General features: G+C 42.5%; 1 protein-coding gene across 1 annotated transcript in view; it reads right to left on the reverse strand.

The window, feature by feature from the left end:
- The window catches only part of PLPP3 (phospholipid phosphatase 3), a 44,998-nt gene extending 34,722 nt beyond the window's left edge, over window positions 1-10,276 (reverse strand). The window contains exons 1-2 of the mRNA XM_008053053.1: window positions 10,135-10,276; window positions 9,315-9,472 (exon numbers count right to left, since the gene is read on the reverse strand). Of these exons, the coding sequence (XP_008051244.1) occupies window positions 9,315-9,472; window positions 10,135-10,276 (300 nt within the window). The remainder of the gene's footprint in view (window positions 1-9,314; window positions 9,473-10,134) is intronic.
- Window positions 10,277-17,181: the final 6,905 nt, after the last annotated feature.

Below are 17,181 nucleotides of genomic sequence, written 5' to 3' on the forward strand. Positions count from 1 at the left end.
CCTATGAATTACTAACCTATCTCATGATACCCTATGAATTACTAAACTATCACCAACACTTATATAAATGAGTATAGTGAGGGGCAGAAGCCAGTGAATCACTCTCTTGATCAAAAATGAGGCAGTGACAAGACCATCACTGAAGCCTGGACCTCCTTGTTCTAATACCCGTGCTCTTCACGATGGCATCAAGCTGGCTTTCTCTTAGAAGTCCTAGCAGGCAGCAGTATCTAGGTCTCCAGAGACAGACGTTCATAGAAGATCTGGTAAGGACCTGTAATATTATAAAGCAGTTGCACATCTTAAGTCCCTGCTAACCAGAGGGCCAAGTTGTTCTTGCACATCTCAGTTTCGAGGGTTGATGCATTTCTTTCTGCCCAGAAGAGATTCATTCTATAAATATTTAATAATGGAGAATCATGAAGGCAGAATCATTTTTTTCTCAGTCCTACGGGAAAGTAAAAATATAATGTATCAAAGTCCTGTTTCTAAGGGTCCAATAAACGTGGATCTTCTTAGGATTGTGTCTCTGGATTTCTGCTGTGATCTTAGCTACTTCAGTAGCTTCAGTTATTACCACTGTAACGATGAATTCCAAAAGGGTATCTCTCGCTCTCTCTCTAGCTTCAGCCTACCCCTTGGCCCTATTAACTCTATTCCAATCTTCATTAACCTCCTAAATGCATATCAAGCTGATGTCATTAGCATGTCAAACAAAAATGTCTAAGATCACAACCCACTCCCACTCCCACCCCAAACTTTACTTCTCCTCCCTCTGTTTCTGCTCAAGGTGCCACCAAGCATATAACTGGGAAAGATGTGGAATCTTGGACTTCTTCCTATCCCATCAGCCATGCTACTTTCACAAGGTCTCTCTCACATCCGTTTTTTTCTCTTTTCTCCTTGTCACTGTGGTTCAGGCTACATCCTTACCTTCGTTAGAGAATAGACCTAGCTTACTTAAAATACTCTCATGAGGTTGAGTGTGGTGGCTCAGTATGTAATCTCAGCACTTTGAGAGGCCAAGACAAGAGGATGGCCTGAGCCCAGGGGTTTGAGATCAGTCTGAGCAACTTGGTGAGACTTCGTCTCTACAATAAATGGCAAAAAAATAACCGGGCATGGTGGCGTGCGTCTGTAGTTCCAGCTACTTGGAAGGTTGAGGCAGAAGGATTGCCTGAGCCTAGCAGATCAAGGCTGCGGTGGCTGTGAGCATGCCACTGTACTCCAACCTGGGTGACAAAGAGTGAGACTCCAACTTAAAAAAAAAAAATAAAAACTCTCATTGATATCTAGCCAAGTACCTGGAGTAAAAAGTCATCAGCTTTCAAGAATCTTCATAATCTTGCCACAATCTTCTTTTCCTACCATAACTTTACTCCCTTATACTCCGTTTATCCAGACACATAATTCTGCTCTACACTCCCTGAAAACCTGCTGTTATTTCAGAGTCTCTACCATTGCTGAAACAATCTCCTTTGCCTGGATGATCAGGCTATCTGATGTAAATCCCACTCATCCCTTCAAAGTAGAGTTCAAGTGTCAACTAGTGTATTGGATTGGAGTTCTGGCTCTTTCACTTATGTGTCTTGGACAACTGAACTCTCCAAGTCTCAGTTTCCTTATTCATAAAAATGGAAATGACAGCAGGACCAAAAGCAGGGCTGCTGTGATCATTAAACAGGATGAGAGCTCAGCGAATGATGGATGATGAAGAAGCCCTGGCCTATGAAAATAGCCTCAAGTGATTGTCCTCTGAACTGCCATAGCATTTTTTTTTTAATATCTCAGACCATCTACAGCATTTGACATCTTTTGTCCGGGAAGCTCTCACCTCCCTAGGACCCACCGCTGTGCCCTGCCCTGACTCTTGTTCATCTCAACCCATTTTTTCCTCTCCTTGAGGGTCTAATTGTGTAGTCAAGTCTTGTACTTGGCCTTGAATCTCCTTTGGATCACAAGCTCCAAGGGCAAGAACTGTAGCTTACACATCATCTTATAGGGCAAGGTGCTCACCATAATGCCTGCTCGTAATAAGGGAGGGAGGTACTCACCAAGCATCTTCTACAAACAGCAAGCGATCATCATCTGCACAAACCACCAACACACTATCCATCTTTGGCAGTCATCTGCCCAGAGGTCTAAATGCTTTGTCTTCCTCCATACATTTAGGTCTCCAAACCCAGAAACTAAAAGCCTTTGTAGTTAACTAATTAAAGAGCGCTCAGCATAGCACCCAGCACAGAGTGGGCCTTTAATAAAAGTTTGTTAAAGCACTGGGGCTTGAAAGTCAGGCAGACTTGAGTTTTCATTCCTGCCCTGCCTCCCTGCTGCACTAAGCAGAGTAACCTCAGATGAGTCACTTCACCCTTGTAAGCCTCAGTGTCCTCCCTCATTTGTAAAATGAGGCAAATAATGCCTACCTCAGGTATCTGTGGAAGATTGAAGAGGATTTAAGATAAGGCATTAGTTTCCGGTCCATTAAATAGCTCATAAATGTAATCCGAATCTCCACCTCATCCCCAGCACACACAGAATGTGTTTCTCAGCCTCCAAAGCATTATCACTTAGGATGGAAAATATCATCACCTTCCTATTAGATTCATTTTTCAAATAGTCACGAATCCCTAAGAGCCATGCTCTTAATGAAGGAAGAATTGCTCCTGTTCTCACTTCTTCCAGGGCATGCGAGTGAGTGCAGGTGGTGGAGAAGGGGAACAGATGAAAACCTAGACAGTGCCATCTTCACAAGTGAGTTTGTGAAATCATAAATAGATGCTCCCTCCCACCATTCCGCCAGGGATAAGAAGGACTCAGGAGAACCCTGTAGCCATCTGATCCAGGGACAACACAGTTGAAGGATTAATGTGGCCTCTTCTCTGTTGGTGGTCTTGGTAATTGCACAGATGGAGTGGATTGTAAACTGGGAGACTGGGTCTCTCACTAACGCGCCGCTGGGCCAGCACAACTGCACTTTTTTTCAGAGTTGAAAACTCAACTAGCCTTTAATGAGGAGGCAATATTGGGGGACCTTGTTTTCTTGGCAGGGCTCTCGCAGATAACAGGAGATGGGGGTGGGGAGGAACTAATGAAGTCCAGATGTGGGCAAACTGAAACCTGATACTGAATAAACAAGTCTTGGAGGTATAAGAGCTTCTTCTTGTCTCTCCAGCAAGAAATTTGCATGTGGAACAGAGCATGTTCCCATGTGCCTCATGGAACATATTTACGATTTTAGAGAAGAATATAGGACACTTTTTCCTGCTCCATAGGTCTGACATCTTCTGGTCTAATGCTTTTGATTTTTTTTTTTTGCCCTGAATTTATGACCTCTTGGGTGATGTTTACAAACATACATCGAGCAATCTGTGCCTTGCACCAGCAATATCAAATCAGATCAGATCAGTCCCTCTCCTGTACAGCTAACAGAATAGCCAGGCATGCATACAGACATGTAAACAGACATGTAAACAGACACGTAAACAGACATGACAATCGGCACAGTAACTCCAAGGATAGAAGTGGCCCAAGGTTCTCTAAGACCTTCCTTTTGAAAGGTGGAGAAGGAAGTAGCTGAGGAATGCTTCCTAGAAAAGATGCTTGCTTGGTGTTTATTGGGTACCTACCATGTGCCAGAGGGAGAAACCTGGCCTCTGTCTTCCAAGAATCTATCATCTAGCTGGTGAGACAAGATCTGTATGCAAATCATGTTAGAAGGCAGTGCAGACCCGCCTGGGCAACTTGACGAGACCTCACCTCTACAATAAATCAAAAAATTAGCCAGGTGTGGTAGCGCGCGCCTGTAGTTACAGCTACTTGGAAGGCTGAGGCGGAAGGATCGCCGGAGCCCAGCAGGTCGAGGCTGCGGTGGCCGGGAGCAGCCACTGCACTCCAGTCGGGGTGACAGTGAGACTCCAACTCAAAAATAAAAAAAAAAGAAGGCAGTGCGTATTAAAGGTGCTCTTTGCCTGTTTGAGTTGGGATAGTTGCTGGCGCTCTGTTACACGAGACCACATACAGCTCATTGGGCTGAGGTTTACCACTGTGTCCCCAGTACCTGACACACCATAGGTGCTTGAAAAATAATCACAGAAGGAAGGCAGGCCACAGAAGGCAGTGTAAGGAATCAGAGGCCTCCTGATCTGGCCCTGACACTAATTAGTTATGGAAGAGTCATTTAATATCCTTGAGCCTCAGTTGACTTAGCTGTAACAATCAGCCTCCCAGGACTACTAACAGGTGCAAATAAGAGCGTGCACATAAAGGCCACTTTGTAAACTGTACAGGACTACAGAAATAAAAAGGAAGATTCTCACTTCCTTTTTATTTCTTATTCTTATAAGAATATTCTTATCTTATTCTCACAAGATAGCACTTGATCTGACAACCAAAGCAAGCCCATAGAGTTGGTGAACTATCAGGACCAGTTTACAGAAAAGGAAAAGTATGGTTCTGAGGGATTCACAGGCTTGCTCGAAGTTCAAGGATGAGTCACAAAATGATTTCACATGGAAGTTGGGACACATGAACCCAAGTCAGATGGGGCCAAAGTCTGAGCTTGTAGTTAGGAATATGATTATAGAAGTCAGATTCAAGTGGAGTCTTCGAGGGAAAGTGGTATTTTTATGGCTGGGGGAGGGAAGGGGATTCACCAGTGACTCATCCACACAATTCCTAGATATTAAGAGTCCATATAAACCCCTTTCCGGGTCTGTCCTAGGCAAGCACTGAGCCCATGTTTATTTAAAAAGAATACCAGTCATTTTTTTCCATATTAAAATCTTTACCCATAACACTCTTCATAGTATAGTGCAGGGCAAAACTGAGAAGAGGTGAGATAGGAGATGACATTTTACTGTTTGCTCCTAATCTCACCGCTGCTAGAGTCATCAAGCCTTTGCAAGGCACGAAGAGGAACCACTGCTTTGTGGATTTGGAAGGAATTCCTATTATGCTATAATTCCAGAATATGAGATACATCTGAAAAAGAGGTCAACGTGACTCGTTTTTTCCATATCTCCTGCCATAGAAAGGTGTCTGCTTTCTCCATAACTTCTGATGATTTGCATCTCTAAAGCACACCGGTCTCCTCCACTGCCCTTTCATTCCTTTGTTGTGGAGACCATCCACAAGGGAACAAGGGCATCCAGATCAGTCAAGGCATCTCTTGCTGTTTTAAACAAACGTGGTGCGTTCTGCAGAAGAGAAAAGGCCCCAGGACAGCAAGTAGCTGGATGATGAGATTTCCAGCTCTCGACCGCCCCCCCCATCCTTCATGACTGTCACTCCTGCCCTCTGATCAGAAGCGGATTCTGGATGGAATCAGCCAGGCTGTTAAGGCCAGTTAGGGCAGGCAAGTGGGAGATGAGCTGTTGTTGCTTTCTAGTTTAAGTTGCATAGCTTTTCCAGAATGGAGTATACCAGGTGAACTATCCCCTTTGCCTCTGAGGTCTTTGTTTTTTACTTTCTTCGGTCAGCACTATTGGTAGTTACAATAGGTAAGCAGGCTAGTGGACTTCATTACACCTGCCTCCAGCTGAAAGTCAAAAGCAACTGGATAAAGAGGTAAAAATCCTATTCCAGAGAGAAGTGAGAGTCAAGAGACATAGCTTCTAATTAGTTGACCACAAAGGAAGAGTGGGGGATGTATAGTCAAAAGCTGGGGTTCCTTTCTTGACTCTATTCTACCAGATATCATGTCAGGCTCAGTCATTTCACTACATTTTGAATCTGTTTACTCATTTAGAGTAAAAATAGTTAACGTGAATTGGGTAAACTGTATGTGCCAGGCACTGAGTTACTTTATACACAATTAGCTCACTTAATTTGCAAAACCTTAGCAAGTAGACATACTACCTCCATAGAATAGATGAGTGTCTTGGGGCTTGAGGTTAACTTGCCACGTGTTCCCCAGCAGAGGAGTTCGGGTCTGAACCACAGCATGTGACTTTATCCCTAGTCATAAGAATTTCTAGCACTTGGGGTTTCTTCGAGGGCGAAATATGTCTGCATTATTCACATGTCTCTCCAGAGCATACAGTAGTGCTCGACAAAAGATAATAATTATTACAGCAATTTCTTGGCTGATGTTTCTCTGAACCATTGGAAAGCACTATCTAAACCTATTTTGCTGACATCATATGGATTGGGCAAGCCACATTGATGCTCATCCTATAAACAAGGTCACAGCATGACTGTTTCAAGGAAACCCAGGGGGTCAGTGAGCATTATAGTTAAAACAACAACATGACAGAGGAAAGGGGCAAGCTATGAATAAGCTCTCAAAAGCAGATTTTTCTTAAAAATGCTAGTATTATCCAGCTGGGCTTGGTGGCTCAGCCTGTAATCCCAGCACTTTGGGAAGCCAAGGCGAGTGGATTGCCTGATCCTGTGGGTTTGAGACCAACTCTGACAACTTGGCAAGACCTCATGTCTACAATAAATCAAAAATTAGCCAGACATGGTAGTGTGTGCCTGTAGTTCTGGCTACTTGGAAGGCTGAGGCGGAAGGATCGCTAGAGCCCAGCCGGTCGACGCTGGGGTGGCCATTGCACTCCAGCCTGGGCAACAGAGTGGGACTCCAACTCAAAAAATAAAAATAAAAATAAAGCTGGCATCCCTCGAGGAGGAAAGGATTGGCCTTGGCAAGCAGCAGGTTAAGAGCTGCTGAACTGGAGATTTGCTTGTAGAAGGAAGGATGGAAAGCGATGCATGGACCCCAAAGAAGCTACTTCAGGATTTTCCTTTGCATAGCCTGGGGTCAGGTCAAAAAACCAGAACCATTCCCGTCTAAAAGACTGCACAGTCAAGCTATCCCACTGCTACCCAGCGCGATTCCAGACAGTCTAGCATTTATTTGATTATTACAGCAATCCCCTTGAGGGAATCCAAACACCAATCCCATTTTAAAAATAAGGAAAATTAAAGATTGGAGAAATCAATGATTTGCCTAATTCACATAGATAGGAGAAATTTTGAGGAGAGTCTTTCTCCACTGCCCTGTACCTGGGAACAGCCCGCTAGACAAACCGGGAATAATCCCAGAGTGAGAGTGTAAAGAGCTCGTGACAGTTGGGTGTCTGTGCTGTTATCTTATCACACACCTGGGTATAGCAGGGTCTCTTAAAGCATTCAACTAACCGATGCTCCAACTGTCAAAAACACCTGCTCAAACCTTAGTACAAGATACTGTGCAATTATTTGCCTTCCATGACAAACACCTTTTTTGGGGGGAAGCCATTCTTCTTAGAGAACTCAATCCCACAACTTGTCAATTTGGAGCAAATAGTAAAATTAGACCTTTCATTTTTCAGTTTTTGAACACAAAGATCCTTAGTCCACCTTTAAGAAACTACTACGGTTGCCAAATGGACTGTTTTTCTTTTAAAGGTTGGAAAGAATTCTACTAGCCTCCCTTCCCCCTCCCCAAATTCAAGATGTTGATTGTGTGCCTGGTTTACGATGTTATTAAAAAACAAAGAGGGGTCTCAAAGTTTACAACCAACCCCCAGAGTGGGCAAGTCAAAAGAAAAACTTCATGAAATGTGGTTCATGTAACATCAGCAGCTTACATTTGATCCAGAGTAGGCAAGATAAGCTAACTGCCTATCCCCCTAAGCAGTTCATTTGAATAGGTTAGCCATCCTGAAATGCAGGTCTGCAAGATGAAAAGAGGCTTTGAAATAAGCCAGGCCCAGGCTTGAACCCCAATTTTTATTTGCTGTGGACTTTAAGCATGTCACTTATTTCACATTCAGTGCTCCTAATAGTCTCTACTTTTTGATTTTCTTAAACAGGCCAAAGATAAGTTTCCAGGCTATGCTCAACAGAAAGGTGACTTAAGGATCTATAAAAGAGAATTTATTATATTGGTAGATATGATGCTTATTCCTTTCACCCACATGATAGGAATTCAAGAGCAAAGAACAAACTTAGAAAACACTAGAGGTTTGGTTGAGGTCTGGTTGGGCGCAGTGGCTCACACCTCTAATCCCAGTAATTTAGGAGGCTGAGGTGGGAGGATTGCTTGATCCCAGGAGTTCAAGACCAGCCTACAAAAGAGATTGAAACCTTGTTTCTTAAAAAAAAAAAAAATTAGCCAGGCATGGTGGCACATGCCTGTAGTCCCAGCTACTAAGGAGGCTGAGGTAGGAGGATCTTCTGAGCCTAGGAGGTCGGCTCAGCAGTGAGCCATGACAGCGGTGAGCAGTCCAGCCTGGGCGACAAAGTAAGACTCTGACTACCCCTCCCCCTCAAAAAAAATAATAAAAGAAGAAGAAAAAAGAAAGACAGTTTGTGAAAATGTAGGACTCACAAATTACAATACTGAATTTCAATTACCCTGCCCATTGGGCAAAACAGGATGGTGACCTTTCATGACGAGCCCAGATAGGCCATACTCCAATTCCCATGGGGATATCATCACTCAAAATAATTCTGATTCTTGTCAAAGTCCATGGCACATTTTTGTAACATCCTCAAAGAGGGCTTCACCCTTTAAGGGAAGACCTGGACAGGTAAATCTGGACTTTACATCTGCATATTAGTAACCTGCTCAGCAATTAAGAGTTTGCAAAATATTTTAATATTCATGATGTCTCTTACTCTTTATTGCAACATTATAAAACAAGATGGTCATCCTTGGTTGTAGAGATGTACGACTTATTAGTGGAGGGCCGGGTCTAGAATCTATTTCTCTGGATTCCAAGTCCTATTTACCTTGGCACCACCACCAATGGACCAAGAGAACTAAACATATGCTAGAGAGTATTAGTTAGTAGCATTACCACTATTATAACAGCACAGCAATGGTGTGGAGAGAACACAGAAAATGCCTGGGACAGCTGACAAGGTATTTCCCCCTCACTGTAGCGCCACTTTATAGCATAATGGCTCAGAGCATAGACCCTGGGGTAAGGCTCAAATCTGAACTCTATGGCATATTAACCACGTGATCTTGGGCAACTTATTGTTACTCTGTCAACCTCAGTTCCTTAAACTATAGAAGAAAGATAAGAATATATAGACTTCATTGAGCTGTGTAAAGATAATGCATGAGAAATATTTTAGAAGGGTGGCTTAGCATACATTTATTGCACAGTAAATGTTGTTTTTTAGTAACAGTATTAACTGCATGAAATAAATAGTATCAACCAAATGAAATTCTTTGACTTTGTTGGCTTCTGCTCGGCAGAAGTTTCTGCCAGACAGAAGTTTCTGCCATCTTGGTACGAGCCTCTGTTGGCTCAGGCATTCTCTATGATAATATGGAGGAAGTCAGACAGGATCCACCCTGGTAGAGTCTGGATACTTACCGCGAGGATGGCAATGACGATCCCCACAGCGCAGAGCACAGCATCATTTATTGTCTCACCAGTTTTCAGTGGGTACTTGATGCTCTCATCATTGCAGTAAAACCCTCGATGGTAAGGCTTGATGGTGCTTGTCTCGATGATGATGAAGGGCAGGCCCGCTGGTCAAGGTGGAACCATGGCATATTCCAGGGTGGGTGGGGGGGAGAACGAACAAGGGAGGGAGAAAACGTTAATGCAAAGAAGCCCAGGAGATCCAACCCACAGTGACGACCACCCCAAATCACACTGATAGTGATACTGATTCCTTTCATTCGTAGCAAGCTACAGGCCCTAGAAAGCTTTTATGTCCATCTCCTTTGCTCCTTTTGTCAGCCCCACAAGGAGAGTGGCATTATCCTCTTCTCTTGTCCAAAAGCTCAGAGGGGTCAATGAAAGAGCCAGCACAAGGATTTGCCCACTGCTCTACGTGACCCTGCTACAAATTAAAGCCCAATTCATAATAATTACTAGTACAACCCCAAATCTAATGATATCCTGTTATGCCTTCTTAAGTCTTAACCATTCCTCTTTGAGAAGCTCATCCTAGGGCTGAGAGGAGTGGTGAAGGCCTTGGAGTCAGAAAAGCCGGATTTGGATTTCGATCCGCTGCTTCCCAGTGGTATGACTTCTGGTTCCCACTCCATCTCCCTGAGTCTCGACTTCTCCGCAGTTAAAATGAGCGGTGGGGATTACCAAAGGAGATCAAACACGTAAAACTCCCCAGCACAGAGCCAGCAGAGTAGCTGCTCCATGAATACCATTTTCAAGACTTTTCTTTCACTGTTCAAGGAGTCCGCCAAGACGGAGTATAGTTGAGACAGGTCCTGCTGCCTGCAGACATGGATTGGAGCCCAAGGGCACTCAAGAGCACCAGGCAGCTCTTGCAGCTGCTGCTGGTTATCAGTGGCCAGCTCAGATGCCATTCTCAAAGGTCACAGTCAATGGATTCCATCACATGCCAGGAAAAGGCCCTCAAAACCCTAAGCAAAAAGCAAAGGCCCACAAGAACTCTTGCTTGGATGCTACAATGGCCTCCTAATCAGTCTCATGGCCCCCACTCCCTCTTACATATATCCACCAGTTTGCTTCCTGGCATGTGCATGTCACTGCCCTGCTAAAGCCTCTTCAATGGCTCCTCATGGCACAGGGTAAGATAAAGTCTCTAAGTTTGACCCTAGGAGTTCCCATGACCTGGATATCTCCTCTCTGGCTTCATGCTCTGTGGCTCCTGCACTCAACCTCCAAGGAAACAGCACACAGAGACTCTGTTGGCTTGTGCCATTCTCCAAGACTGAAGTACCTTTTTCTTCCCTGCTACCCAAGTGAAATAGCAACCTCAAATGTCTCCTCACAAAGTGAAAGGATTAAATAAAACTTAACTAAATTTCAGAACTAGAGAAGACCACAAAAAACACCTGGATGATAACAGCCACCACTGACTGTGCACTCACAATGTGTTAGGTACTTTCTATCCATTTTTGCATTGACATATCATTTAGGCACCACCGGCACCAACCTTCAAGTGGAGAGAACAGAGCTCCACAGAGAATACTTAGCTCATTCAGGGCCTCTTGGTCCGCCCCTCAAATGCCTCAATCCCTAATATAACTTTGCAAATTGGTTTCATCCAAATGTGAATTTCATTAGTTGAAAAATCCCAAGATAAGCAGTTGTTTAAAAGATAAAATTCCATTTTCATGTTTTTCAAAAAGAATTAAATTCATTTCATGTTGCTCAAAGTCCCAGACCACCTCTAAAAAAAAATGTACCATGAACTCCACAATTTTTCAATTACTTTGGTCCAGACCAGCAGTGATAAAAATGCTCACTTTCTGAAAAGTGTATTTATGTATCACTGGGCATACACACAAGGATTTATTTGGTTTTATTCTTTTGATTTATTTGAATTCTACGGCTATTTATTTTGTGACCCCTAACTGCTTCCTGCTAGAACAACAATTTACTTTATCAAATTCATACTGGTGCTTTCAAAAGAAAGAACAGCAACACACCACAGTATTGTGCCTGACCTTCTCAGAGTAAACACAGAGGGGCCCGAAGGGCAATAGCCATTAGGTTTTAAAACTTTGTCTCTGTGATGGAGGAGAGGGGGCAGGCGGAGGGAGAGGATAAATGTTCTGGCTTTGAAATGACAAGACCAGTCAGCTGATCCTTTGGGGGCCTGGGAGAGCTATCATATGGGCTGAGCCATCTTCATATCACTGCTAAGACATTTTGAAATGTGACCAAGTTGGCTATGAAAGGTAGCTGAGAAGCCAGCAGTATGATATTAATAGTCTGCCTTTAAAGTTCCACACATCGAGATAAAAAAGTTTAGCTGCAGCCTCTGTGGTGCCTAGGAGCCAGAGTGTTGCTAATAAACTCAGGAAGGGAACAGACCCCAAGTTCCTTACATTTGTGTTCCACTCTTAGGCCTCCAGCTTCTATTTTTAATAGGTTCACATGATAGGCCTGTAAAACATATGTTTCTATGGACAATAAAACACATATAAAAGAGCTTTGGAGTTAGACAGAACTGGGTTAATGATCTAGACTCTACTCCCTGCAAGTTGAATAAGTTATTTCACATCTCCAAAACTCCCTTTCTCATCTGTTCCATGGGAAGAATGAAATCTAACTTTAGGATTGTTAGGTTGATGTAATAAGTTAATGCAGTCACCCATCCATTTATTCAATAAATATTTACTTAACTCTGTCTTTCTCTCCATACACATAAACACACACACACACACACACACACACACACACACACACACACACGAAATACAAAGATGACCCAGATTCTGTCCCCAAGGAGCTTACAATCCAGTAGGGGAAGATACATATAATCAGAATCAGTCTTGTAAGTTCTAGTTGAAAGAAACTCAAGGCAACAGCACTGGGTAATGTCAGCACAGAGTGAGAGGCACCCTGTAGACACTCAATAAATGTTAAATGTCCCACAGAGAGGGATGGCTAGGGAAGAAACTCAGTTTGGTCAGTTCCTTTGCCCTCTCCTAAACTGGGAACAGCCCAAATCCTTTTTCTTCTTTCTTTGCCTAGGGCTTGTTTCCGGTTCTGATTATGTGGATGATGACCACAAACAGACAAAAAGTTGGAGCTGAATATGTTCTGTTTATTTTCTTAAAAGGCGTGGAGATGGCATTTAGAAAACTCAATGACTTTTTTTTTTTAATCTCTCTTACAAATTTGCAGTATTATTGGGGTGATGCCAGTCAAATCTTGACTTTGATCCAGAAAGAGAGTAACCACAGATTCCCTGCAGTTGATGGGAAAAGCATAAACATCCCTGCAACTGGGTAGCAAGTCCTTAAGAGATATAGCACCAGGCCTTGCCTTTCCAGGACAGAAAAGCGGTTGTTCTCCAAAGCAGGGTCTCCATTTTCAACACTGGCACCCTATTAACTTCCAACCAGTAAAGTCCCAATCATTTTATTTCAAGAAAATTACCCAGTGCTAGAGAACTGGAATTCTAGAGGTGAATACATCGTAGTACTTGCCCTTGAGAAGTTCATAGTGTTGTAAGAAAGTCACAAAAACAGTGCACTAAGACATTTCTAGTGATGATTGACATATGTGTAGAATACATCAAGGGCACAAAAGACCACTCTGCTAGTGTCACTCAAGGTGTTTCACAAGAGGCTGGGAGTCTTCAGTTGATCCTTATATGAGTAGGAGCAGTTTCTAGAGCTCAGGGACAAAGTATACTCATGAAAAACATCAGTGTAGTTTAAGGATTCCAATACTGGCAGTCACAAAATCGATGGCTATTAAAAGAATACAATTTTAAACCGGGCTCGGTGGCTCAGCCTGTAATCCCACGCCTTTGGGAGGCTGAGGTGAGTGGATTGCCTGAGCCCGCAGGTTCGAGACTTGCCTGGGCAGCGAGATCTCATCTCTACAATAAATCAAAAAATCAGCCGGACGTGGTAGCGCATGCCTGTAATTCCAGCTACTCGGAAGGCTGAGGCGGAAGGATCACCGGAGCCCAGCAGGTTGAGGCTGCAGTGGCCGGGAGCGGCCACTGCACTCCAGTCTGGGTGACAGAGTGAGACTCCAACTCAAAAAAAAAAAAAAAAAAAAGAATACAATTTTAAACCTTGCTACAGAGCTGGAAGAGATAGACAAATAGACAATGAAAGGAAGAAAAGGGAAAATAGCACAGAGAACAATAATAACAGCTAACATTTACGAAGCAATGATCATGTGCCCAAACTGTGTTGAAGATCCCCACATAAACTTTGCAGGCTGACAAACCTGGCTGCCCACTATAGGGTCTAGGCACTCATTGACAGGGCTAGAGATGAGGGAGACTGAGTTCCAACCTTCAAGTGGCCCAAAGGCTAATAGGAGAAACAGTCATTAAAAACTAATGCATTAAGCCACTGGAAGGTTCAAAGAGATTAAAGTGACTTACCAGAGTCACTCTGCAAGTAAGTGATGGAGCTGGACGGGTTTCAAATGATCTGACTCTAGATCTTGGGTGCTTTCTAAAGTAAGTGAGTCACTTAAAACAGAGAAGGAAGCAACTACGAGTATTAATAAATTAATTGAAGTTATGCAAACCTCAGGGCCTCAGAAGAAAAAAACGGCATTGTTCAGGACAGTCAAGGCAACAACACTGGCTAATGTTCACCTAATATTCACTGTGTACCACATGTGTGCTAAGTATCTAATTTAATAAAAACTCTTAAGTCAATATCCTGGAATTTAGATTTATCCACAATAAAATATGCATTACGAGATTTTTCAAAGCAGGAACAACAACAACAAAAAAAAAACCTGAGTCTAGACCCAGACTCAGACTCAAGCATTTCTCCTTCTTTTAATCAAGGATCAATTAACTTCCTATACCTCCAGGGACTTCTTGGGATGTATAGGTTGCAGAGGAGGCGAAATACGAACTCACTGACAAACATTTAATGGGCAGAAAATCAAAGCATGAAGAAAGGCTCCTGTGTTGGATTCAGGCCTTTGAAACTTCTCCGGCTTTGAAAAACTAACACTAGGGCAGGTTGAGCGGCTTGGGGGTGGGGTGTAAAAAAACACAGGCTAAGTTTTCGTGGCCCACCCATTGATAAAGTCATGTGGGAAGTGTTACCCAAGTGACCCAGCCCCAAAGCCCTGCTCCCTGCAGCCTTAGCTTCACCTTTGCACAAAATTAATCACAGTCTCCTCACAAAGTACTTTTTAGAAAGTCACTGGTGAGGGTAAAAAGACAGTGGGAGGTGAGGGGGATGGTAAGGGAGAAATTGTCACCCTTATGCCTGACCAAAATCAGAGTATCAGAGAGGGGCTTTCCATCTCTCTTATACACCAAGTTCTTCAACTCCTTTTCCAGAGTTGTCCAATTTTCCACTTAACCCGATCTGTAGTTATCTTAGAAATGAGCAGAGTCTAGGATCTGCAAGAGCAATAATTAAACTAACATCTGCAGAAAGCCTATACACCTACCCACAAAATAATACTGGATGCATGATATGTGTGTAGGCTTCCAGAATAACATAATCACTCAAATTAGGCAGGTATTAGGACTCTGCAACAGAAATTTTATACATCTTACCTACAATATAGAGTTTTGAGTAGGTGAGGTTCTACCTATCTCACAATTAAGAATGAACAAAAAACCCCTGAGTGTCAGAGATGTTAAATAGCTCATCTAAAGTGCAGAGTTTGCAAGTGGTTCCAATTTGGACCAGATATTCAAAATATAGATTAAAGACCCTGGACTTCTATTTTCAAGGAGTTTAGAGTTTAGGAATTTTTGTAATATCCACAACATCTAGGAAAAGTTGTAGGTTATTATTTTCATTTGTACCCAACAGAAAACTGAGACCAGAAATGTTATAACTTGTCTAAGGTGCCCAAGTGAGTAAACTGATCACTGGGTTTTGAACCCAGGTCTGTCTGTCTTTCGGCTCATGTTTTCTTACTCTATGACCTGACCCTCCCTTTCTTTATAAATGTATCCCCTGTTAAAATATGACCCACTGATTTTTTTTTAATCACTTAAGGCCTGAATGGTCAACCCAACTACTACTTAGAGGTTCAAAATACAAATATTTATGTTGCTTGTAAGTGACAGGGCTTCTATTTAAAGTAATTAATTGCTACTGGTCTTAGAAGTGTGCAAACTTTCTTTAGTTTACGATATTTGTCCAGATTTTTAGACTGGACACAATCCAGATGAGACAAAGCTAAGTTTACTATGAAGGCGTTTTTCTACCTTTGAAACAGGCTGCCATGAAAAACACTTGCTGTGAGCTGGTGTGAACACGCAATATTCTGGGTCTAGAGGTCTTCCCTGACAAATGCTCATTCTTCAGTCCTGGGAAGTTCAGTTTCTTTCTTCACAAAAATAAGACTGTCAAAATCGAAAGCAACTGCATGGTAGAAATGAAGTAACTGATGGCAGATCTAGTCCTGGTGCTTGGGCTTACTGATCCCAAGTCCAAGGTCTTTAGTTCAATTCAACAAACAAGTATAGACAGTTCCTGAGTACTGGGCACTGTCTTTGGTGCTGGGGACACAAAGATGAGCAAAATACTACATTGCTTTTGAGTTGCCCACCTTCAGAAAGTCTCAGGTTTTATGACAAAGAGAAACTTGTCTTTGGTTTAATCATGGGTGTTAAAATGAACTTTGGATGTCCTTTCTTATTTGAAAGCGCTTACAGTGAAAACATTTTATTTTTAAAAATAATTAATATCAGACTCATTAAAAGCTCCAGCTCTGGTTGTTTTGGCCTTTTTAGTTGGCTTCTTAAAGAGTTGGTTGCCACATTCATCTACAAATAAAACAAAATGACCAGCAATCTATGGTGCATACTTTCAATTGAGAAAGTGCCAAGCCTCTGTTGTCACCATTATATATTTCACAAGTGAGGTATTTTTTTCCCCATAACATACAACTACCAGAGCCAACAGGGCGTACGATCTCTCTACTTCCAGGTAAAGCTGTTACCCCCCAACATCACCTTCTTTTCAATCCCTCTTTTAAGTAAGGATGAGAGAAAATTTACATTTATTGGGCACCCACTATGCACCAAGAGCTTTGGATACATCTGTTGATTTAATTCTCAGAACAGTCCTCTAAATTAATTACTAGGATATAGCCAAAGAATCAAGGGTCAGAGAAGTTGAGGTTTGTCTCCGTGTCTGCTCTACTGATGAGAAGCATAAACAGGACATGTAATAGAACCGTTTGACTCTAGAGTTCATTCAGAGATGGGGCCAGTTAGCCTTTATTGCTAAGTACACATGACCTATGTGAACTATGAACTATGTCTACACAGATATTAGCAAACTAGAAAGTCAAGTACAAAGCTCTTGAAAGTTTATGTTGACCCTGAACAAGGACAGAAACCAAGGTTCCTCCTTAGACCCTGAGATGGAACTATAACAGATCCAGCCACTCTCTCTCTGTCTCAGTCTCCTTTATTATTTATGTAAGAGCTATGGGACTTTATGTACGTGTGTGATTCTTATAGCAAGAATCACACACGTACATAAAGTCCCATAGCTCTTACATAAATAATAACACTTCATCTTCCCAAAACTCTATAATGTTTTTAACATAGGGATTAAAGAACCACTGGCAAACTCTTATTTATCCTTCAATACTTAAATAGTTCTTCTACAAAGGATTTACTTAGCCATTTAGACCTCTCTTAACAGAATTAGTTGCTGCTTTATTGTTTCCGATTTATTCATGATTTTTGGAGTCAGGCAGATAAGATTTCTTTTTTTTTCTTTTTTTTTGAGTTGGAGTCTCACTCTGTCGCCCATACTGGAGTGCAGTGGCCGCT

Source organism: Carlito syrichta, unplaced genomic scaffold (genome assembly GCF_000164805.1).
Source record: "Carlito syrichta isolate Samal-C Ts95f unplaced genomic scaffold, Tarsius_syrichta-2.0.1 Scaffold287800, whole genome shotgun sequence".
Lineage (NCBI taxonomy): Eukaryota > Metazoa > Chordata > Mammalia > Primates > Tarsiidae > Carlito > Carlito syrichta.